General features: G+C 33.8%; 1 protein-coding gene across 1 annotated transcript; it reads right to left on the reverse strand.

The window, feature by feature from the left end:
- Positions 1-690: 690 nt before the first annotated feature.
- On the reverse strand, positions 691-26,593 carry LOC134844883 (uncharacterized). Its single transcript, XM_063861703.1, has 6 exons — positions 26,377-26,593; positions 24,839-25,040; positions 22,473-22,696; positions 2,065-2,257; positions 1,703-1,830; positions 691-1,214 (listed from the first exon to the last, which is right to left on the reverse strand). Exons 1-6 carry the CDS (start codon positions 26,474-26,476, stop codon positions 691-693), a joined length of 1,371 nt encoding a protein of 456 aa, XP_063717773.1. The 5' UTR covers positions 26,477-26,593.
- Positions 26,594-26,856: the final 263 nt, after the last annotated feature.

Here is a 26,856-nt window from a genome sequence, read left to right on the forward strand (position 1 = left end):
CTTTTGGAGAGGCAACTAATTTCTAAGTTAAATTCAAATCTCTCTGGTGCTGAAATTACAAGTAATTTCAGCACTTACAAATAAGTGGGTTGTTAGTTAGATGGATTATGATTGGTTAATATTAAATACTTTACAGTGGTAAAATATCCAATTTATCCAATCATAAAATGTAGTTTAGATCAGGTTCCATTTTCAAAAAATAATCGATTACAATTGATTATGATGAGTTTTTTTGTTTCGAAAAATAGTAACATTATAATCATTTTTAATCGATTGTAATCTCTTTTTTTAAAAATTTATGGAGACTGACAATAAAAATCCATTATAATCTATTCTTTTCTCTTTTTACTGAGTACGGGTACTCTAGTGGTTTGCATACCCGTCTGCGCCCATGCAGATCAAAAGAGCAAAATCGCGGAAGTTAAATTTTTGTAAACTGGCCTGAATAAAAAACGACCCCGAGCCTATATATTTCTCACTTTCTTCGGAAGTCAAAACAATAAGCTGGACGAAAGGTTATGTGAACATATTCAAGTCGCAGTTAGTTATTCGATCTGACAAATGTTCTCTAATTGAGAATTTGAAGTAATGCGATAGAATATTTTCCATGTCTCAATTTGTCAAACAACTTTTTTGTGTCTTACAGTTCCTTAGTCTGTTTTCACTGTGATATATAATTTAATTGATCGATTAGTACGGACAATCAGCGTCACTAGGGTCACAAATGTCCACATAGTGCGAATCACCTTCACTATACAGGAAAAAATATTCGGAGTCGAATCCCAGATTGACGAAGAAGTTGCAATTAGTTGCCCTCCCCCATGGAGTGTCGATCGGAAAGATGCATTGCGATCCCCATTGACCTTGACATACACCATCACCACCCAGCGGAATCACAAAGTCTGTCGGAACAGAAGTCGTCGAGGTAGTTGTCGTAGTTGTTGTTGTGGTTGACGTCGTGGTTGTCGGAATAGTTGTCACCGCATCAGTCGTGACGCCGTCATTGTTCATCGGACCCCCGTCGGTGCACGTTGGAAGTCCTCCGAAGTCCCCCGCTTCGGGACTCTGGTTCAGTTTGTCCCTCTGGGCAATTGAGAATGGGGCTTGTCCACCCCAGTTTCCAGCTTTGCCGTAGATGCAGACAATTACAAGGGAGTTGTAGCACTCGGCGAAGTCGCAGCCGAGGTGGGTTGTGTCATCCCACATCACATCACCTACAGGCACATGCAAAGTTTACCATTTTTCTTGCATCTTCAAGACCCAATTGTGTTCACTGCATCCGCAGGAGGCCTCAGTCAAAGAAAGATGATGATCTTAGAAAGATGATGAAGTTCTCGCAAATTAGTAGGGTGGCTACCATGGCTAATGTTTGGTTACTTTAAATTGTGTCAATATTTTCCAATTCAGATATTTAATCAAAATTGCAGATCTAAATTTGATCTTATCAGTGGTAAAAAGACAGATGAACTCAGTTTGCGCAAGCAATTTATAACTTGCCTTTAAATTGGGGATTACGCTTTAACCCTTTATTACGCTTTAAAAACAATCGTTTTCAACGTGGAAGTAAATGACCAGTAGAAGGCCGTGAGCGAATTAGAGTATCAAGCAACAGGCATCAGCGCTCTCCCCATCTCACCTTCCCAGTTTCGTAAGCTTCAAGTTTAAAGTTATTAACTTAAAAGTGAAAAGGAAAGTGATTAGCTTGCCTGAGTGAAGTGTCCAACTTGGCCGTGGCTGTTTCTGGTGCTGCACATTGTGTAGCTGCCTGGGGATAGGTTGCCACTCGAATCTTCCGACACTCCATACACGTAACCATTCAACTCATCCCACCTGAAAAATAACCAGTCAAATTGTTTATTAAAGCTAAGTGCAATTTTATTTTATAATTAAATAGGAATGATTGTAAAGACATGCAGGGACAGATTTATTATCGTCACGAAGGAACTTTTTCTAAACATTTTTTCAAAACCAAAACTTGACCAAATTTGTTTTCCAAGCCCACCAAAAGATTAAAAAAGTTGCTGAAAGCTTGGAGCCTCTAATTTTTTCAGATCAGCACAGCACCATGATTGTGTGGCGCTCCATCCCGCGTTTTTTCTCATCGAATTGTCAATTCCACTTCCACTCATGGCCCAGTATAGATTCTCGCCTGCGTGACCAAATCCACACAAGTTTTCCCTCTCCCAATTCTCAGAATTTGCCATCTTGCAAGCGTTTTCCTCCTTTAGCTTCAGTGCGTGGGTCCTCGCAAACCCGGCTGAAGTAAAATAATCTGTTCTGCGCAAAGTTTAATTCACACATTTTGATCTTCCTATGATATGTCTATCATGGTAATCAGATATTACCTTAAATCAGTTTTAAAAAATGCTGACTCAACTTTATGGAACCTGATCTAAACTACATTTTATAATTGGATAAATTGGATATTTTACCACTGTAAAATATTTAATATTAACCAATCATAATCCATCCAACTAACAACCCACTTATTTGTAAGTGCTGAAATTACTTGTAATTTCAGCACCAGAGAGATTTGAATTTAACTTAGAAATTAGTTGCCTCTCCAAGAAAACGTCAGCAGCCGCAATAAACCAGTATACCCTAGATCTATTGAGCCTAGGAGAGACTAGTTAAACACCCTGAGACTAGTAAGTATAAGAGTAAGATTAGGATCGGTATTAGACTAAGAAGTTGCACGAATCTATCCGGCCGAAAATAAGATAGCGTGACGAGCAGACGGTGTACCCTATGCGAAATTACTCTATGAATTAACCACATCGGTTCTAACTCATCTGGTGCGACCATAAGTCTCGAATAAGACCTTAATAGCTTAGAACTAACCAAATATAGATTAGAATTTAGACAAAACATTTTCAAAATGTTACACGATAATAATTTAATTGAAACGTCTCTACGACTCAATAGATAAGAGCCGATATTCCGAACGATACTAGAACTACCCGGTATTGGAAGAAGACCTCGGACAAGAGACGATATACGACTAAGTAGAAACTTACCACTTAGTTTTATGGTTGTACGGCAAAAGCCAACACAAACTTTTGTATTTAGAATCTTATTAGCAATGAATTTAGATTTTCGGTTGCAAACATAGAATTTTGAAGTAAATCTTCATGTTCATTTCAGGCGCTAAACAAAATTATTATTGTACAATAACGATTGATAAAAAGATCTCAGATCGTTTTCTTAGTTTCTGCAGTATTATATAAAACATATTTGAAAAATTTTTATTAAAAAAAAAAAAAAATTAGTAGCATGACAATAAATTGTTAGTAATCATAAATCATCCTGTTGTTCCAGCTTCATCACCTAAACATAACAGCAATCATAAGCTCACTAATACCATTGAAAAACTAAATCTTTTTATTAAATAAACTTAAACCATTTTGAACTTAAATTCACTTAGTTTGCAAAATCAGATCATCAAGGCTTATCCTTGGATCTTAATAATATTTTTATTTCACTAAATTTAAAACCTGATCATCAAGGCCTATCCTTGGATCAAAAAGAACAATCTTGTTCTCCCCCACCCACTTAGCAAGTGTCTAACGACCTCAAACGTCGATTCATTATCCAACCTTTCCAAAAGACCCAGGACTAATAGAAATTTTTCAATAAAACTAACCATTCAAATTAAGATAAACAGTGAAGAACTTCGGTTATTCATCCTTCAATTGAACCCTCCTCTTACCAGACCCAGGATAGATCTTAGACTTAGTAAGTTTAAAATAGTATCTAACGAACTACTTGCGTTCCTATTATACCTGAACCTTGTGGATCGATTTACTATTCTCCAACCCTTGAACACAATAACTACCCCTAAGTATGATTAAGTAAGTTAACACCTTAGCTTAGACTAGCCACGATAAAGTCAAAAAATCATTCTTCGGAATCGATATACCTTTCTCTCCAACCCTGAACAAAAAGACCCAGGTTAAGCTAACCAAAAAATCGTAAGGACTAACAGTCTAAGGAAATAGAAATAACTAACAACTTCTTGCATCCCTCATCCTAAACCTTATGTCATTCAAAAATTTAGGAAATAAACAAACAATCGTTTTACACAACTGTGAAATAGATAACAAAAATTACGATCTTGTAATCACACCTCATACACAAACAGTTGGACACATTAGAACAAAACGACAAACAATAAAAAGGAAAATTATAAACAAACAAAGACAAATCACACGAAAAAGATTTCCAAAAAATAGAAACGCATTTTCTGAATCAGAAGCCAGCAGTTTAAACAAATACAAATTGAAAGAATCAATAGATAAAAATTGTCCCATCCATGATCAATTATATTTTTCCGACTCAGAAACAACTTTAAATTCATCAAAAAGAGGAAAAAGAAGAATAAAAAAGCAATACAAACACAAGCCAGTACACTTATATAATTGGAATCAACCAATTAGACACATCGATAGTTATATATTAACAGTCATCAAACGAAAAAATGAGCCACACTCAAACTGACGATAGTCCAGATGACGAAGCAGTTTTTCCCTTTTTTATAGATTCACTCGATGGTAGAGGACAACATGATTTTTGCAAGAACTTACTCGTAAATTTTTTTTGAACCAGGAATCACTCCATGCAAACAAGAATTCCCAGATGTAAAAATCAAAAGACAAATTATTGAACATTATTTGAAAGACATATGTAATCTAACACAACAAAATTGAATCTACACTATGGAATTCAGCACACCAAATACAGCCCATCGTAAATATGTAATTCAAACAGATGATATTGAATTAGAATTTTCAAAAATATTCATAGAATTTATCAAAAGCATACAATATCATAATTCACAAAAAGTAAACTCCATATTCAGTAACGAAGTTTTTGCAATAATATATAGTTATATATCTATATTAGAAAAAACAGAAGTTCAAAGTATCTCACCAACTGAAACATCCAGACATACAAAAGTACGAAATGAAATCACAGTATTTTCAACATTTCTACATATAATTCGCAAAAATCTCACTAAAGATGATGTTTCACAACACACTGAACCTGATTTACAAAAGATTTTAGCATGGTTTATAATAGATTATTTCACCCACAATTTAGATTTAATTTTACAAGCAAGAAAAAATTTTAGACCTCAAAATACAAATGACGACACCGCTCTTTCAGAACAATCAGACTACGTTTGGGACCCTGAATGGTCTCATCATGCATTTCTAAATATCCCACAAGCTATCTCAAGTCAAGCAATAAGTACAATATCTTATCACAGAGATTATGTAAAAGTAATACCATTAACCATTGATGCAACACCATTGAATTATAATACATTTTTACCTGATACACGAAATAACAGTTTAAATTCGACCGTCATACATAACGAAAACCTTAATGGAACCAGAAATCTTACACAACAAGATATTCAAACACCATCACACTTCATAAATGAAGAAATCGTCCAAACAACAACAACTACACAACAAAGTATTTCACCAATACACCCCAATTTGACAACACCAAGAAATACAAATACATCACTAACACAAGTAACCTTACAATCAACTGTTAAACCTTCGGTTGCTCCAAAATATTCACAAATGGACTATCAAACGTATAGACCAATGACAATACCGTCAAAAACACAAAAACCATTCACAAGAAATGCCTTTGCAGAACACAATTATAATTATCCTCACAAACCAAGAACAAACCGACCTCCCCGAAAAAACACACAACATTTAAATCACGTATGTTCCCATTGTTGGAATCTCCCGAAAACATCGACCAATTCAGTAAATTTTCCAGATAATCCACAACCTACACAGGATTATAGTGAAAACTACCCATTCTTTCAACAAAATAAAAATAACCAAGATACACCATATAATACAAACTATTTATCATCTGATGAAGATGATTATCACCAACCAAATATTTTTGCACCATATACTAAAGAATATCGCACACAGAGACCGCGACAATCTCAACCATCACGAAATATAAAAATTTACCCACAAAACCCAACAAATGTACAAAATCCACAACAAATGCATACACAAAACCCATTTAACACACAATCTTTTCAACCAATACAACCACAAAACCCAATGTTAATGCATTCTTATCAACCAACTCAAATGCAAAATGAAAAACCGCTTCCATATCACCTTCAGCAACACGAAATAACAAAATATCAACTTTCAAATTTTTCAAAAATGCCAAATGCCGCAGAATCACTACAGATGACAATGAATCCATACCTCATGGGTGGATCATCAATAACATCCAATAAACCACTGATGGTATTCACAGGAACAGACCCTGAATATTCTTTAGAAGATTATCTAAATGCAGTAACAGCAAATTTAATTTTAAATATAGGACCCGAACCAGTTAATACGCCACTACATCAAAATTGGATACATAGATGCACAGCATTAATACAAACAACCCTAGATGGCGCAGCTCAAAAATGGTTTTCAGTTTTACCCATAGAAATAAAATCAGACTGGAAAAGATTCACACAAGAATTTTCAAAAATGTTTGACTCTGAAAGAAATAAACAACAACAAAGAGTTTTATGTAATGAAATTCGCAGATTACCAAATGAAACAATTAAACAATTAGCAGTATGTATCGAAACACTAGTTCGAAAAGCTTACTCACTTAATACACATGATTATAAAAACACAAAAATGACAGAAATTTTAATGATGACCTTAACACCTCAATTAAGGAAAATAGCGATAAAAAAGAGAGCATCTCAGCTTTCCTCAATTCGAGAACCAGACTTGGATTTTCGAAAATTAAAAGATAAACTAGAACAAGCAGAAATCACAATGAAACTCGAAGAAACAGAAAATCTAAAACTACATTATGTTAATCGAATTGAAACAAATACTACACATATAAATAACATACAGGAATCAGACACAGACCTGATTAAAAAATCACTGAAATACTAAATAACTACGAAAAACATCCAAACTTTAAAGGCAAACCATCTTTCAAAAAATGGTTTAATTATTGCCGACGATACGGACACAGTATTTCCGAATGTAGACAAAAACAACAAGACAATCAGAATAAACCTCAAAAGCATAAAGAACCAAATAAATCGTTCTATCTATCAATACCTGAAAAAAAGACCAAAATCTACCAAACTAAAATATTTAGAGTAATAACAGTTCAGGAAAACCACTTCCGAACAACACAAATTACACAAGGAATCATTCACCATATAACTCAAGTTATAGAGGTAGATCACCCGAATGAAGAAATACACGAAATTCTTCACAAAATAGATATAATCAATCGAACAGCCAAAATAACCAAAATAACTATTCACGATCAAATTCCAATACAACACAATTTGTTTCTGGATCCAGTTCCCATTCAAACCCAAGGAATAGACACTATTCCAATAAAAGATCACGAAACTCATCATACAACAGAAATAGAAACTATTCACACAATAGAAATAGAAGTTATTCAAACAATCGAAATCAGAATTACCCGAACAATTGATCAAGAAATAATTCATATAATAGATCAAACTATCACAGATCAAACGATAATTAACAAAACAGATCTTGAAATAATTCACAAAATCGAAACTCAAGTTACAATAATCGATATAGAAATTATTCCCAGTCACCACACAGAAATAATAACCATTACTATGATTCTAAACATCGATACAGAAGTAGCACACCAAAACATCAAAGACACATTAATCAAGTGCAGACAAATGAAGAAGCAACATCAGACCCCCCGGGTATTGATGATACAGGAAGTAACGAATTACAATTAAATCATATAAATTGTGAATCGTCAGATACAGAAAGTGATACAAATAATACCATCTCTGCAAATATGATAAGAGTCGAAAACGACTATGAACCTATCATATATGGACAACCTTTTACTTCACACATACATGAAAATCAATTGGAACTCCTTCACAATTACTATATTGGACCCAGCGATACTACACAAACTTCACAAGAAGTAAACGAAATTAACACGGTAATTACACCCGCTGAAAAAGATGAAACACAATGCTCAAATACAAAACAAATTTATCAAAATATACAAAAAGAACAACCCAGAGAAAAAATTTGGACAATTCCATTTCTCTTAGAAAGTCCAAGAAACAAAGAATTTCAACCATCAGATCTTGAAATTGATTTTTTGATTGACTCAGGAGCAGAATCAAATATAATTAATATTCTCACATGGAATGAATTCAAAACATTACATCCAATATTAACGCCTCTTGCAACCTCTAGTAAACTAGCAACAGCGCAAGGATCAACTTTAGTAAATTATGGAAAAATCCAATTATTCCTTCTCCCCACGAGAACAATGGAACAGAAGAAAATTTTAAACAAACCGTTTAAGCAAATATTTCATATTACTGATATTAAACACAATATCATTGGCATACCATTTATATCTAAATGTATACCAACAATCAACATCTTAAATAGTAAAATACTAATCAAAGATAAGTACACAAAAACAAAAAATACAGCCCTAACATTCTTCCAAAGAATAAACAAACAACCACCATTCTTCTCAAAATTTTACCCAATTTACAATCAACAACGGAAACACCTGAAACCACTATCAGGAAATATATATAATTTTTCAATAAAACAAGTTCACCAGTATGATAAAAGTCAAAATAAACAACAACTTTTTATGTCAGACTTCGAATTTAAGCCTATTCACAAATTTTTCAAAATTACGATCTCATCCATTAAATCTTTGAAAAACACAAATTCCGACATCATTTCGTTACACGTGTATAACAATACACCATATCAAGTAACATTACCTTTAGGACTTTTAGGATATTGTGAAACAAACGCTACAATTTCACCTATAAATGAAGTAGCGTACCGAGTTAATAATATACTCCAATTTTTAGATATTTGCCAATCCACAATTCTTGACGAAGAATTATCTATAAATAAAATAATAAGTAATGAAAAAAGAAACACAGATTACTTCACAAAAACACCATATTTTAAACCAACATTCAATAAACAAATTACACAAAAGAACAACAAAAATTTCTAACAATGTTTAATTTTGAACATTCACAAATTACAGAAACCGAATTTGATAAATTAGCAAAGCAACTGTTAAAATATTCAACAGTCTACGCAACATCAAAATTTGACGTTAGAAAAATCAGTTCATCACTGCATCTCCGTTAAAACCCGACGCAGTTTTCAAAAAACAAAGAGCCAGTAAAGTTCCAATTTACTTACACGACAAAGTAAATAGATTACTTGACAACTTAGAACAATACAAAATTATCTCACCAGTAAATAAGGAAGAACAACCAAAAGGTAACACTTTTATCAACCCTGTTATCATTCTAGCAAAAGGCGAATCACTAAAATTAGTTTTAGACGCTAGATATCTCAATTCACTAATTGATGAATCAAAATGTAATTGGCCTATTGAACCAATACAAGTTATCTTTTCAAAGATAAATGGAAAATACTTTACAACCGCAGATATGAATAGTGCATACAACCAAATGCCACTAGATGAACAATCACGACGTTTAACACAATTTGCTATTGGAAATCAACAATATGAATTTAATCGCTTATTCTATGGAATATCCATAGGACCAGCTGCTTTTTCAGCTTTTATGAGTAGAATTTTTAGACCACTAATACTCAAGAAAAACGCAATCACCTTTTTAGACGATGTTTTTATGCAATCACAAACCAAAGAAGAAATGTTTACAGTTTTAGAACAGTATCATAAAATACTTCAGAACGAAAATCTAAAACCGCTCCCGATAAATCACACTTCTTTCTAACACGAGTTAAATTTTTAGGACATACTATTGAACGAAACACTATCACTCCATTAAAATATTAAAATCACGCGTTGATGCTATTCAAAAACTTCAGCCACCAACAAACAAAAAGAAAATCCAAGAATTCCTTGGAATGTTAAATTTCTTAAGTAAATATGTTTATAAAATGCAATTATACTTAAGACCCTTCTATAATATCCTCAGACAACAAAACAATTTTGAATGGACCACTGAACACCAAACACGTTTTGAAGAAATTAAAAAACTTTTAACTCAACAAATTTCAAATACAATCCCAGATCCAAATCAACCATTCTATGCAATGTGCGATGCTTCAAATTTTGGCATCGGCGCAGCATTGCTACAATCACATAGTGGTACAAATAAAATGAACCTTATATCAGCAAATTCACGATTATTCACTCAAGCAGAGCTACGACTCTCAACTCTAATGAGAGAATCTACAGCTATAATTCATACACTTACAGAATATGAATTTCTGATACTTGGATCAAAACACCCAACAGTTTTATTCACAGATCATAAACTAATTATTTTTCTCTTTACACAAAAATCAAACCCAAATCATAGAGTTTATAGGTTTCAATTAAAGCGAATGAAATTTCCAAACTTACATATAGTTTGGAAAGCAGGAAAAAATCTTGCGTTACCAGGTACATTAAGTCGAAATACGCCACCTGAATTACTCACACGAAAAACTACAGTTGAAATACCAAAAAATATTAAATTTTATCTCGCAAAAGATGAAACATCACCCCGACTAGAATGCAAATATGCAGTAAAAACTGACTTTGATCAATCACCGATAAACAACCTAAAACATTTTTCACTTTACTTAGATTGCCAAAATAATCACTACGAAGTTGATTTACTAGGAACATCAACTTTCAAACAAATTCCATACTCACAATGGATAAAAAATAACACTCAACAAAAAAGAATTAAACACCAATCGCATAAAAAGATTTTTTTCTATTAATTGAAAAAGAAAATTTAACCGATAAAATAAATTTATCAGGACCACAAACAAAGGATTCAAAATACACAATAAATCAAGTTTTTGACCTCCATGACCCACTTGACACAATCCCCCTATCAAAAATAGAAATTGAAAATATTTTTCTCCCCCCAACAGATAAAATTACACTTGAACTCTTAAAACAATATCAAAACCTCGACCCAGTAATTAGACAATTAAAATCATGGCACAAATACAAAACTAAGCCCGTAAAAGCAGATACCACAATTTTAGGCATTAAAACACTCCTCCGATATTTCCGAAATTTTAATAACACAGCAATTAATGAAAATACAGATCTTTTAGAATATCAATTAAATGATTCTAAAGTTCCCTGTCTTCCTTTAAGTATGATATTAATAGCTTTTAACATCTCACATACACAAAATACTAAAGGAAACTCCGGATCAGAGAAAACGTACTCAAACTTTATGCAAAATTTTTATTTCCCAAATGCACCAATTTAGATAAAGGTATTATGCAATGATTGTATAGTATGTCAATTAAACAAACCTTACCCAAATCAAAAACAAATAGCACAAAAACAAGATTTTGAAGGACTAACTTTATATTTTAACCATCGCATTTCATTCGATACAAAAAGACTAATTTCACCATCCTCTGAAGGAAACTCCTACTTTATGGTAATTGTTGACGCATTTACACAATATGTAGCACTCAACCCAGTACCACATTGTAACGCTTATTATGCCTACGCGACGCTTTATGTACATTGGATAGCTAAATTCGGATTACCCGAAATCTTTAGTTACAGACAACGGTACGGAATTCATAAAAAAAGAAATCATCACACTATGCCACTTATATAACATTAAACATAAACCACGTACATCTCATGCACCTTGGACAAACGGTTTAGTCGAAGGTATGAACCGTTCACTACAAGAATATCTCAGATGTATCATAAATGGAAATGATACAAAATACACAGAATGGTCAGCAGATGTAAAATTATTTCCCTTAGCATATAATTCACAAATCACGATAACTCTAGAAATGTCACCATACGAAATGGTTTTTAATCAAAAGCCACATAAACCAATTATGTTTACAGCAAATACCCATAAAAATGCACAAGGTTATTGCCCACCAAATAAAGACTCAATTTGTTATAACCTACCTTTACACACACATGATGAAGATCATTTTCATCACCCACAAATTCTTAAATTAGCCTCCGGCACACACACCGAATGGATTTTAAATAGAGATAAAAAGCACAATGAAATTTACCAAAAAGTAACAAAAAAATTGTTACAAAGGCAAATTATTAACGACCAAGTTAATTCACGCTTTACACCAGCCACAGATTTAAAAATTGGAACAGTTGTCTCAATACCTAACTTTAATACACAAAAAGGAATTTCTAAAAAATTACAACCCCTTCGAAAAGGACCATACCAAATAATTGCCAAACCCACTGACGTAACGTATAAACTCACAGACTCGAATCAAAAGGAAATTGTTCAACATCGTAACAATCTATTGCCCTACTACCCAAAAGAGTACGCGCTACGCGAATTAACTCAATTATATTTTTTCACAGGTTTGAAAGTTATTCAAAACCATTCACATACAGAAAAAGAAATAAATGAACAACACAACGTTCATCATGAAAAGCAAAATCAAAAACAAACCACAACTCAAAACAATACGCCAGACCCAAAAATACCTCAAAACGAAAGAAAAAACAGGAAAATGATAGAAAAAATACTACCACAAGAACAAGTAGAAAAACTTGAACATAGAGAATTATCACGACTTAGAAATCAAACACGTAAAAACTACAAAACATTCATCCCACAATCTAAAATATTAAAGAAAGTTGAATTTCAAAAATAACTTTAATATTAAAATTAATAATCTTTGCACCTCTGGATCATTTTGAACTTTCATTTTTCAAAATAACATGCTGAAAAACACGCAACAATTCTAGTTTAGATTCAGCCAATAGGATTCATTTAAATCCGTCACCTTCTATATCTATAACACCAACTTATTAGCCGAATAATATTAAACTCCAGGCATATCTATAACTATAACTTTACAACCTCCAGGTCAAAAAATAAGCAACTCGCTTAAACTTGACAACTAAATTAAATACCACCATAATATCACAACCCTCCCCTATCTAATAACGCAAAGATCAACAATATTTTCCCAACTAAGACCTCAAAAACCCTCCAACCAAAAATGGTAAATTTGCCTAAAGTAAAAAACGACCATATTCATTTGGCCTAAAGTACAAATATCTCAAAAATACCCCAGATCACCCGACAAATAAAAATAAAGCAAAGAAGACCTCCCCAACACCATAAAATTAGCCCCCAACAACTTTTCACAAAACTCAACCCACTTGTCAAAAATCAATAAATAACCCAACCACACTTGAATCTCGCCTCAAACAACAAAAAATATTCGACAAAGAAACCATTTCTTAAATGCTTTTCTCTCGATTAGTCAATATCTTTAAAATCAAAATTTTCAATATTTTCATAAACTTTTTCATACTACTCAAACTTTTACGTATATTTCTATTTGATACTTTTGAAGCTTTTATAATCATTTTAATAATTTTTTGCAACATTTTTTTAATTTTCTACTCCCTATTTGAAATATCTCTCCAACTTTCCCAAATCATTGATCATATTCACAGGTACGATATCCAAAGTCTATTTAAATGATACGAACAATTTTTAGTAGAACAGACATTTTTTTACTATTTGCAATTTTCATAACATTTTTATCATCCCTAATATTGACAATGTGCAAATGTATAAAAAAGGCAATAATCACATTCGCCTTAGCAACAATCCTTTTAATTCTTTTCATTGAAGAATACTACAATAAACATAAATTTTTCCACTAGAAAAAATCAATCAGAATACTTTCAAAAATTGCTAACCAACAATCACAAAATCAGTCTTCACCAATATCATCCCAAGAAAACCCAACAATACCTACAACTACCCAAAACCCCCAAACATCCACACGAATTTCTTTCCAAGATAATCCATACACTTTTGAAGAACGACCCGCTCGCTTATCCGAACCATTAGAACCAGTTCAGCGACAGGCACCCCTAAGTGAACCAACAGATAACTTGTACCCAACATTACCACAAGAATTAAGTAGAATAAGAAACATTAGTCAAAACCAAAATACAGTCGAAATAAATAGAAAAATTATACATCCACGAAGAAACAGAAGTTTTCAAACCCCCAGAGTTCATTTTGATATACCCCAATCACCAACACAGTCTACTTCAGAAAACCCAAATAGTACTTTACCATAAACTCCCCCACTCCTTTCACAACGCAGCACCTCAAGTATACCCTCAGATTACTTAGGTTCAACACCAACATCTGAACAAATACGTGAAAATCCCTTTAACCCTCCCAATCCCACAGCACGACTACCATATTGGACAACGCACTCATATACACAAGGTGAACCAAACTTAGTAAACGACCCAATAGACAATTCTACGGATACAACAACATCATCATCACTACCAGAAACATTATCTCTACCGTCAACACCATCATTAAGCCAGATTTCACCGACGCTTTTCCCTTTAAATTTTCCAAATAACCTCGACGCTAGATATCGAGAACAATCATCAACAAATATCCCTTTAAGATTAGATTGGAATACATTCGTAGCACCCCCACCATTATTTGGACAACATCAAGATAGTAACCGACTCCACAGTTGGGCACTCAATAGACTACAATATAGACAAGATATCCACGAAGATATTCGTGAACACAATATTCAAATACTCCAACAAAATAGTCTCCAATTGAAATTCGAAATCACGATCAAACTTAATAATAATGTTCAACATCCTTACCCATTAAATCCACCAAATATAACAGCGCAATCGCTACCACCACCATTTAGAACAACTGAAGTAATATATAAATACGATAGATATACCAAAAACACAATTGGTTACATCACATTTTACAACCCATACTCAGGATTATCATACACATGTATATTCTAAAAATATTAACATTTCAACACATCTTTTTTCTAATATTTTCCGACCAGAACACAAATCCTTCTCCTTGCACAGGACCCCAGGATTTATTAGTAACACACTACGATTGTGAAGAAAACGAACAAAAAACACTACACAAATATGCAATAAATCAAGTATCACAATGCGAAACAGAACCACAAGCTATAGAAACTACAAATGTAATAGCAACACTGTAATCAAAAGCCCGAGCAACAACAGTCACAGGATATAAATTTACAGCAACATTTTCCGAAAAGAAAGTACATTGTTCACAAGTTTCCAATGGAAATAAAAACCGACTTGATCACGATTCATTCTATCAAAGTAATATAGAACGACTTCTACATCTGAATCCCGATGATTGTAAAAACGAACTACTCAGACTAAACATCACAAGAAATAGAAACACAGACAGGAAAATAGTAAATTTCCAAGTCTTTGCCGATACTGTACACCAAGCACAGCTTGAAAGATATCAAGGACATATAAAACTAGACAAAAAATACCCATACAACGGCGCACACGGAAGATTAAATTATGACATACACAATAAACACTGGATACCACACATTGCAATAATTGACCCCTCAAACTGCAAAGCAGACACAAAAACTAAAGGATATCAAGAAATGATGTTTTTTGATTGGAAAATACAACTCGAAAAAGTACAACTCACATGAGATTTATCAGATAACACAATGATCTATCAAGGAATTAGATTACCTTGCAAAAATGATCAAGGTTTTTGTGACCCTACAACACGGACACAAGCAACAATTGTTTGGTTTCCCGAAGATACAAGCACAACATTTCAAGTAGCAAAAATACACGCTCGAATGATAAAATTTTTTATAGAATCAATTCCATACGAACAAGTAAATCATGAAAAATCATGAAAAATATTTTATGGAATCAATTCCATACGAACAAGTAAATCCATCCCGAAAACAAAGTAATGATTTTAGAAATATTCATGATATAGAAAATAAATTAACACGTTTCCAAATATATCAAGAAACAGAAATTGCATGCAAATACAGAAACCCACTTTATAAAACACAATATTCTGAAATACTTGTCGAATACGAAAAAGGTTTCGACATGAACACTGGAAAAATAAAGTTTGACCCTTATGCTACAAGTCATCCTCTATATGAAGGAACATCATACATACCAGTTAACTTTCAAAAAAGCACAGGACAACCTGGTGGAAAACTAAAGCCACATGACAGTAGAAGTACACGTTTACAAGAACTATCACTAATGAATAACCCATACTTCGGTAATATCCATTATGATATTCACCTAGATATGAAGTTAGACTACAAAATTACTCGAATTTTTCAAGAAATGTCACTCTCCGAATTAGAAACACTTCACCAATTATGCGAATTGGAAAGGACACAAATCCTACAATCACTCGCACTAGCAGTATTAAAAATACCCTACGCAGGATACTTATTGTCAGGAAATAGATCAATTTTTCTAGACTACGAAGGAAATATTTTATGGTTTTATACTTGTACCAAAAAAGTATCACCACTATATGTTTTTGAAGATAAACGTTGTTATAAAAAATCCCTATATTCTATAAAATTAAAGTACATTTTGTCCACACACTTTCAAGACGAACATATTTTTGGGATACCGCAGTCCTATGTGGATCAGAAAATAGCCACAATGTAGTACAATTGAATCCTGATGAAGATAAATACTATCTCCTTACTCCCGAAAGCATCAGAGCTATTGCTCGTAATCCAAATATTGATTTACAATCAATTGGAATATATTCTAAATCAGATATCCAACATCACATTAGAACAAAACAATTTCAAGAATTATTAACACAAATGGACACTATACAAAGACAGTCAAATGATCAAAATTTAAGAAAACTTGCCGAAACCGCAGGATTTGCAGATATTTCTACACAAGATTATAGCGGATATTTTAAAGACATTAAAGACTATATATATTTAAACGGTGAAAAATACAGACCACAAGATAATTCACCTATAAATATTTTCAGTTTTGTCACCCTAAAAAATGAATATCTAGCTTTTCTAGGATGGCCCTATTATATCTTAGAAAAATTAACTATCTTATACGCAATGTTTAACTTTATAGGATTTCTTTTCTCGCTTTTAAAAGGAATCTATAACACATGCGCTATACACACACAAGTAAACACACCAGCAAGTGTAGCACGCATACTGTTTGCAGGATTTTTTGGAGTTTTTTCATCATCAATAAACAAAATACTTTTAGACGCACAAATAAAAGAATACAATACGAAAATATCCACAAGACAGAACACTTACGACGAAGAACTTAATAATATAGAAATTACACCTACCGCACCACAGTTGCCACCCCTACCACAAAACCATCCATTATGATTAGTCCCACGTAATTTCCGAAACCAAGCAATCACAAATAATCCAAATTCTAGATCAAATATACCACAAAGTCCCATCCAACATATAATGGCACATCATTCACAAAATGATAATAAATACGAGCAAATTGTAGAACAACCCCTCACCACCACTTTTCAGTCTCAAAATAATCATTTTTTTAGCCCACGATGAGCCGACAACTTGGAGCCCTACATCGCTCAAATTCCCACCCAGCCAACCTCCAAACTCAAATCCCAATAATCCCACTTTTTGCTTTCCCACCACCCGATTTTCCCATTATTAATATATCATCAAGCACGAATTCTGATCCTAACTCAGATATTTCAGTTTTATACTCTATCTCACAACTTAATAACCCTAATATAGAAACCCCTGACGAATTTGCAGACTCCGAACCATCTCCATCAAATAATGCTCAGACCAACTCCTCAATTTTTTCAAAACCCCCTTTTCAACCAATCCCATCGAATAATTCACTCCCATCCGTTTCCACTCCTTGTTATGCTTCGCAAGTGACCCCAACCTACTCTCCACTTCACTCCGACCGATCATATAATAATTCTCCAGATACCCCCCAAAATTCCCAGGAACTTGATAACTTTATTACCTTACAACAACAGTTAATACACCCTAACACCCTCACAATACATCCACAATAGAATCCTCAAACCCACCTACTCCTACACCCTCCTCAGCTTACACTGCATCATTAGCACAATCATCCACATCCACCGAATCCTCAAATAGCACTAATAGAGCTTATCGCACTTTTAAAAGAAAATTAATCACCCACAACACACCAACACGAAAGATTTTCTAGCAATCACCTTACCTTCAATTCCACAATATACATTAAACACACCTAACGATACTAATGACACACGTAATTTTGTAGATGATTATGTTTTAATGCCAACACTTCATTGGACAGCTTATTATCATTTTACTAACCCCCTTTGCCTACCACTAACTAATACTCATGACAGCATAGAAAAGAACAAAGACATGTTATATAGACTCACTACAACACTAACACCTCGACAATTTACTTACGTAGGATATAAAAAATTACTAAAAACATTCACTGCACCCCGACCTAACGAATTTACAATAGAATATTACGACCATAATATCGTCCGACTGTTTGATATCATCCGACCGCTTCGCTAACCCACAACAAACAGAAAAAATTTTCATCAAAACGTCATATGTATTCACACTTAATATTTTTGATAGAAAATATGATCACATCATTTCTGAAGCACTAGCTGATATTCAAGCTTACGAAAGTTTCCATGACAAATTTCAGTTATTTTCACTAACCTTCCACTTTCTTGGACCACATGAACGCGATTTGCATTGTTCCCACAATATTATGTTACGCACTAAACAAACCCACACATATACATACTATCGTTTCATACAAAATCATTTTGATTTGCATACCCCATCGAGACAACCACACCATCGTTTTCAGTTTCTTAACTCAAAATACACATCACCATTTTTCCTTTTTTTTACATATTGCATCAAAGATACTAACCTCCACGGCATCCTCCGCAACTATGACCCAAAAACACAACTGTATATATTTTGTCCCATCACGAAGACCTTTAACGCCGAAGAATCCAGACCCTTCCTTATCCCGCATGAATTTATCCAACCTATAGAAATACCAATATTAGAATTCATTCACAATACTAAATATAATCACAAAATATATAACCTCATTCAAAACACACCTTACGAGTTTGCAATAGGCATCGAAGAACTAAAAACCATTAAAGCACTTCGATTGCTTTGGCCACTGCTCCAAACTAAAAACATCATTCGCATACTAGCCAAATTACTAACAACATCAGATATGATACACGACATCTTCCCCCACGGCTTTTTCCCAGATGATTAACAGGTAAGTATAATTTAAAATACTCTAAAATATACATTAAACACACCTAACGATACTAATGACACACGTAATTTTGTAGATGAACATGTTTTAATGCCAACACTTCATTGGACAGCTTATTATCATTTTACTAACCCCCTTTGCCTACCACTAACTAATACTCATGACAGCATAGAAAAGAACAAAGACATGTTATATAGACTCACTACAACACTAACACCTCGACCATTTACTTACGTAGGATATAAAAAATTACTAAAAACATTCACTGCACCCCGAGCTAACGAATTTACAATAGAATATTACGACCATAATATCATCCGACCGTTTGATATCATCCGACCGCTTCGCTAACCCACAACAAACAGAAAAAATTTTCATCAAAACGTCATATGTATTCACACTTAATATTTTTGATAGAAAATATGATCACATCATTTCTGAAGCACTAGCTGATATTCAAGCTTACGAAAGTTTCCATGACAAATTTCAGTTATTTTCACTAACCTTCCACTTTCTTGGACCACATGAACGCGATTTGCATTGTTCCCACAATATTATGTTACGCACTAAACAAACCCACACATATACATACTATCGTTTCATACAAAATCATTTTGATTTGCATACCCCATCGAGACAACCACACCATCGTTTTCAGTTTCTTAACTCAAAATACACATCACCATTTTTCCTTTTTTTTACATATTGCATCAAAGATACTAACCTCCACGGCATCCTCCGCAACTATGACCCAAAAACACAACTGTATATATTTTGTCCCATCACGAAGACCTTTAACGCCGAAGAATCCAGACCCTTCCTTATCCCGCATGAATTTATCCAACCTATAGAAATACCAATATTAGAATTCATTCACAATACTAAAGATAATCACAAAATATATAACCTCATTCAAAACACACCTTACGAGTTTGCAATAGGCATCGAAGAACTAAAAACCATTAAAGCACTTCGATTGCTTTGGCCACTGCTCCAAACTAAAAACATCATTCGCATACTAGCCAAATTACTAACAACATCAGATATGATACACGACATCTTCCCCCACGGCTTTTTCCCAGATGATTAACAGGTAAGTATAATTTAAAATACTCTTCACTAATAAATTTAAATTAGTACTAACCAATTTTTACTAATGTTTCATTTATATTTCTAGTCTTCACACCACGATCACCTACAAAAACAGAAAAGAAAAATAAAAATACAAACTTGTTAAATTCTCTTAAAATTCATTAGTTTCTTGCACTAAATAACGTAATAAAATTTATACCAAATGTAGTAATTTAATCCATAAATTATTTCCCCATGAAGCAGTAAAATTAAATACGATGAAAATTTGTAATTTTAAATTTCCCCCAAAAACGCAGTAAAATTCAAATTCTATGTAATAAATTGATAAAATGAAAATGCAGTACTAACTTTTTTGATATTTTCAATCACTCGCACAAGAATTCTATCCAAACTCGCACAGCTCTCCCACAAAGAATTGTTTAAATAATGATTTTAAGTTTCAAGTTTTCACACTCAACAACTCTAACACACGATAACAAGTTTCAAACTTTCCTTTAACCCGGTTGGAAAGGAATTATATACTGAACCAAATCAACCAACGCAGCTTACTAAACACCACAAATCATAAAATAACAGCATGACTAAGAAAAGAAAACCAACGGTACCCAAACCGGATTAACCCAGTTTTAAACTGGATAATTTATTTCTTTGAAGACCATTATAAAGAAATAATAAAACACAAAAAAGTCGCAAGACAAACCCATACCAAAAACAATTTGATTTTTGAAACAAGGACAGGACCAAAGTAACATAAGAGAGACAAACATAAACCCAACATAAAACGTTATCACATAACAGCACCTCTCAAAGAAACAGCACGAAATCATACTCCCACTCCTGGCCTAACCCACCAGAGAGGACGTCCTGAGCATGCTCTATAGCCGGCCTAACCCACCGCGCTACATCCACGCTTTGTGACCACACTTCTATTTTTAATAAGAGGTACTCAAGGGTGAGTAACTCTTCAAAATAACGAAACTAAAACAAAACGCTTTTGTGAAAACGATTAACTAAAATCATGATTAAAAAATTGGACTAACATAATTTTATAAAATGTAAATCATACTTTGCAGTATATAGATCAATACACAACAACACAGACGAACATTCAAAGACTAGATGATCCCATCACACTCGAACAAAAGAATGGCTAAGCACAATCGATATGCCGTCCACAATCACAACTCAAAGGATTTAGAGTACGACTTGACTTCGCAGAAAAGGACTTCATTGAACTAGACCAATGACGACCTCGATGTTCAAGTATACGTACAGATCCGAGTTACGAGGCATCCCTTCCACACACGATCTCCACGCCATTCCCAGACGAGGTTGAACACAAAACAAGTTATCTACATAATACAGAAAAACCCGTCATAGCAAATCATTTTGAAATCAGATTGATTTCATTGGTTATCACAGTCGTTGTCAAAAGACGACGCAACGATTGTATGTCCCTAACTCCAGCGTCCTGGAACTTCTTCGACAAGAAGAACTGGACAAGAATATGATGTTCGCCAAATACCAACGTTCATCATCCATCCTTCAAATTGCAGAAAGATAATTCTAAAAAACTGTGTAAAACCCGGATGGGTAGAACCTGATCTAAACTACATTTTATAATTGGATAAATTGGATATTTTACCACTGTAAAATAGTTAATATTAACCAATCATAATCCATCCAACTAACAACCCACTTATTTGTATGTGCTGAAATTACTTGTAATTTCAGCACCAGAGAGATTTGAATTTAACTTAGAAATTAGTTGCCTCTCCAAGAGAACTTCAGCAGCCGCAATAAACCAGTATACCCTAGATCTATTGAGCCTAGCAGAGACTAGCTAAACACCCTGAGGCTAGTAAGTATAAGAGTAAGATTAGGATCGGTATTAGACTAAGAAGTTGCACGAATCTATCCGGCCGAAAATAAGATAGCGTGACGAGCAGACGGTGTACCCTATCCGAAATTACTCTATGAGTTAACCACATCGGTCCTAACTCATTTATTTTGAGCGAGCTTTGTTTGAAGATAATGTGCTCATCATTTTGAGTGTCAAATCGCAGGATCCAAAGTGATTTTAAAGTAAAAGTGGTGGTATAAAATTGTCCTACCCAAGCATTGATCCCAAGTCAAAGGGGACAACCCTCCCGCCGCTCTGAGTCTGTTATGATTGCAAAGAGCACCCTCGGAGAAATCATCAGTCTCAGCGACAGCCCCATTCGATCCCTCCTCTCTAGTGTAAGCCATTTCCGATGACTCCTGTACCTCCCCATAAAACTGGAATGATTGGGGGTCATTGGTGCATGACACCCACTGGTTGGGGAAGTCAGGATCACTGAAAAAAAATTGCTGACAAAAACAATGGTTACCAGTAAAATATAAAAACACAGCAACAAAACGGAGCTTAAAAATGGAGTCGGCTGCGATACAAAAATTAAAGAAAAATGGAGGTTTTATAAAATAGAAATTTGTTTCTAAATCTCTGACTACCAAAAGGGTCCCCCTTTGTAAACTATTATACGACTTCAATTTTCGGTCCACCGGCCCTAAAAATTGAAGTCGTAATTATATTAAGCTTTCAAAGATTTTCAATTAATTTTCGTTCAATAAAAACTATGAGAATATATATTGCTCGTCGCTAACTTTGACTCTGACTAGCAAAAACTCAATCACTGTTTTCTTGACACCGAGAAAACTTTTTCACGTTCCTGAATGATGACTGAGAAGGTTAATTATTATATCTCAATTGACCAAGAAATGTATATCGCTTTCTTTCAAGTAGCAAAAGTTGTTCAACAAACCACCTACGCGATTGTTTTTTGCTATAAGCATTCAAACAAATTAGCGAGAAAAAATCAAAAACCAGACAACATGTAATAGAAAAAATTATTACTGAAATTTTTCTACATTGCACTCTGAATAAACAGGGTTGCACTACGGAAAAAATAAAAGGACTCGACTCGCACGAAAGCAGGAAAAAAAACTGAAAACATTTTGAAAAAAAATGATAGCCACATTACGAGGCCAAACTGTGCACTGGATAGGAGCACAATTTTGTGTCTGTATGTTCCTGGATTCCGAGGTGCTGTTCAGAAAGCTGGAAATGTTTCGTCAAAAGTTTTAAATCTTATTTTTAAATTAAAAAATTTCAAAAAAAGGGAGAAACTTCTTAAAATAACAAAAAGTTTTGACACATCTATAACTTTTTATTCAGTAAAAAGTAAGTAAAATAGGCTAAAAACTGCAGAATGAGACCTAAACAAAAATAGTTATAGCTAAACAATACCAAAAACTGTAGCGGATTTACCCCCTGCCAACCCAAAGGGTCTTTTTTTTGTACTATTTTGAAATATTCATTTTTGGCTAAAAATTTAAGCGCCAATTTAAACTAGTTTTGAGGGAAAGCGCGCGCCAAAAATTAAAGTTTTTGGTCCAAATCTTCAAAAAAGCACTTTAAACTCTCTTTTCTTGTCTGTTTTTTCAAAATTTTGCCAAAAAACTAGAAAAAATCAGAAATCAGAAACTCCGTTTTCTTGAAACTGAGACAACTACAGGTGGACTTTGCGTGATGACTGAAAATGGCTTGCAGTTTTCATTGAGGCAGATGAAATCGGGATGAAAAGACAGCTTTCGCCATAGTTCCTTCGCTTTTCTTCGTGAAATGGTCAAATCAAGTTTTTTGGATATAAACTGAGACAAAAATCATGCTGCTGGCACAATAGTGAGCCTATTTTTTCTATTTACAGTGGTATTGAAAAATTACAAGAGTTTTAAGAGCTGCACAATAATTGAGCATAATGCGCATGTTTCTGTTAGACGATAGTTTACTGGAAAAAGCCTAGTTACACTATACTTGCCAACTTCAATTGAAAAACTCCTGAACGGTTTTGTGAGCAAACTAGACAGGCGGCCAAAATTGGTTGTAACCTGAAAAGTCTAGAACTTCAAAAACGAAAGGCGACAGACGAGTGATAACAATGAGGATTGGCCTATTAGCATGTGAGTTGATTAGCATATGCCCGTGATAAAGAATGTAGTTTGAAGTCTCGCGCTTTGTTTTCTCCAATTTGCGATTTGATCAGCGCGCATTGTTGGCCGAACTTATAATAATGCAAAATTCTAATTTCAAATTTCCTGGAAAATCAAGTGGTTTCCGAGATTATTTGAATAAATATAAGCTAATTGTTTTTTGGTTCATAGGAGCACCCAAATAAAGCAACTATCGCATGCTAATAGGCACACATGCTAATCACACCTCATAACAATAATAATAAAATGATTTCAGGCTTAAATTTATACAAGAGAGTTATTGCATAACTTAACTATCTAGCTTCAAGCCTGAGAGAAAAAGACCATAGAGCCTGTTTTCAATCGTCTCTGTAGACAAAAACCGTCAAAATTGGTATAAACTTATTTAAAGAAATCAGTTTAGGTGAGAAGAGAAGATAAGCTGAAAAGATGTGCCAGGAACTTGAACCTGCATGAACATTTAGTGGGGTCGTCGCTATCGTAGCATCTGGGTCCACAATCGGCAATGGGGTAGTAGCAGCCCTCCGAACTGAACACACACTTCTTCATGAAGGGACAGCAGAATCTCCCCTCTCCACAGTCGTTCATGGTCATGCAGTTGCCGCACTTACCAACTGATCCAGGCACCACACAGCTTGACTCTCCAACACCTATGCATATTAATGCAATGAGTGGATGACAAAAGTACAATGAGTGGATTTGAAAATTCAGCATGTAACAGATTTTATTAAACAACTGGAAGTAAAATAACTAGTAAAAATAAATTTCTTAAACTTGTTTTCTTAGGAACGAATAAGTTCCACATTTCATAGAAGAACTTGGCAATTAGAAAAGAATACTAGACTGCTCGTACCAGGGCGGAGCCCTGAATGTTCCGACTGCCTTTTAAGGTTTATGGTGCAGTAATAACCTGAAAAATTTAAACGTAATAAAATAAAATGAAATTTTTTTTAACTTGAATTTTACACGAAAATCATCCCCCACACGCCATATAAAGAACAAAAGGATAAATTTCGCTCCTTGTAACAAATCAATTATGGCAAATAAGCTACTTTCAACCAATTTGGAACAATTTCTAAGACTGATTAACTCTCCGCTTACGCGTTAATAGCGCGAATTATATCGCGCGTTAATTGTCCCAAATTGGCCAAAATGGCAATCTTTAAACCCTCATAACTTTACGAAAAATGATCACAGGTGAGATATTTTTTGAAATTTAAGCTCAGGACAACAAAACCTTTCGAATGATATAAAAAAATTCCGTCAAAAATTCCGTCAAAAAGTCGAAATTTGTCTGAAGAAATAAAAAACCCACCCCGAGCACAAATATTCCGTTACTTTCGTATCGAAAATCGGAACAATAAGCAAAAATCTTAGGATATGCTTTTTTGTAATTTTTCCGTGAACGTAATTTTGTTGTTATTCCGGCCATTTTTCTAACCAAAGGTGCCACAAACATGTGTTGAATGTTATATAATTTTAAAGCTTTCTCAGTCGTAATTCAAAAGCCGTAAAAGAATTTCCAAAACGTTTTTTTTTTCAGCTAGCTTATGATAGATTTATAGGTGTAATTCATACAATTCAGGTTCAGCGGTAAAAACATAATTGAATTCCAGAAAAATCGGAGTTTCATTTAGCGGCATTTTTTAAATTTGAATACAGTCCGTTTTCAATGTTTTTTTTTTTACAAGATTGGGCTCTGTTTTTCTTCTGCTTATGGCCTGGATATTAGAAATAAGTAGGTCGGCGGTTAGCTGGTTCGCTTTCAATATCGACTGTGCCTATTTTATAGACCTTCGTACAAATCCACCAACATCATAGCTTTTTATTGTGGTCGGATCTTTCGGTGCTAATTGCGTAGAAACCAGTTAAAATTTTTAAAAATGTTTTTAATACACATTGCATTCAGGAACAAATTAAACGAGAATGAGACTATTGTCTCAGTAAAATTCATCAATTTCAAAAAAGTTGAAACGAGCAGCAAACCTCCTTGACTATAAGATTCTGTCCATTCTTGACAAATAGCGTTGTTGTTGTCATAAACACCTTCAATGATCAAGGGCATGAAAAGCAACCAAAAAAACATGTTCGAAATGTTCAAGCTTTTGATTGAGATTTTGAATATAAATATTTTTGAATATATCGGTTTTTTGGGATATTCAATATAGCTTTGGCTAGTATTAACGTTTTTAATCAAACTTTGAGTTCCATTTTTCAAGTCAAATAATTTCAGAATAAAAGTTATCTGATAAACCTTTGAACGTTTTAGGCATTTATATGCCTTAACAGATGTTCATGAAATGTATCGATCAATATACAAGAACACTTCTACAAAGTTCAATTGACTTTTTCCATCCTTTTCTAAAATCAGGTCAATGCAAAACTATTCGAGTGATGCTTCCAGCAATGTCTTTTTGTTTTTGACACTTTTTATTTAGTAAATGATAGGTGCAAGTGTGTTTCTAT

The sequence above is a fragment of the Symsagittifera roscoffensis genome, chromosome 4 (genome assembly GCF_963678635.1).
Source record: "Symsagittifera roscoffensis chromosome 4, txSymRosc1.1, whole genome shotgun sequence".
NCBI lineage: Eukaryota > Metazoa > Xenacoelomorpha > Acoela > Convolutidae > Symsagittifera > Symsagittifera roscoffensis.

What these genes read in the sequence shown, in the direction of transcription:
- LOC134844883 (XM_063861703.1), bottom strand. Translation starts at nt 26,476, where the DNA reads ATGTTTTTTTGGTTGCTTTTCATGCCCTTGATCATTGAAGGTGTTTAT. An exon ending in AGAATCTTATAGTCAAGGAG is followed by an intron (nt 25,041 to 26,376) that starts GTTTGCTGCTCG and finishes TAATATGCATAG; the next exon opens with GTGTTGGAGAGTCAAGCTGT. An exon ending in TGGACACTTCACTCAGGCAA is followed by an intron (nt 1,215 to 1,702) that starts GCTAATCACTTT and finishes ATGTGCCTGTAG; the next exon opens with GTGATGTGATGTGGGATGAC.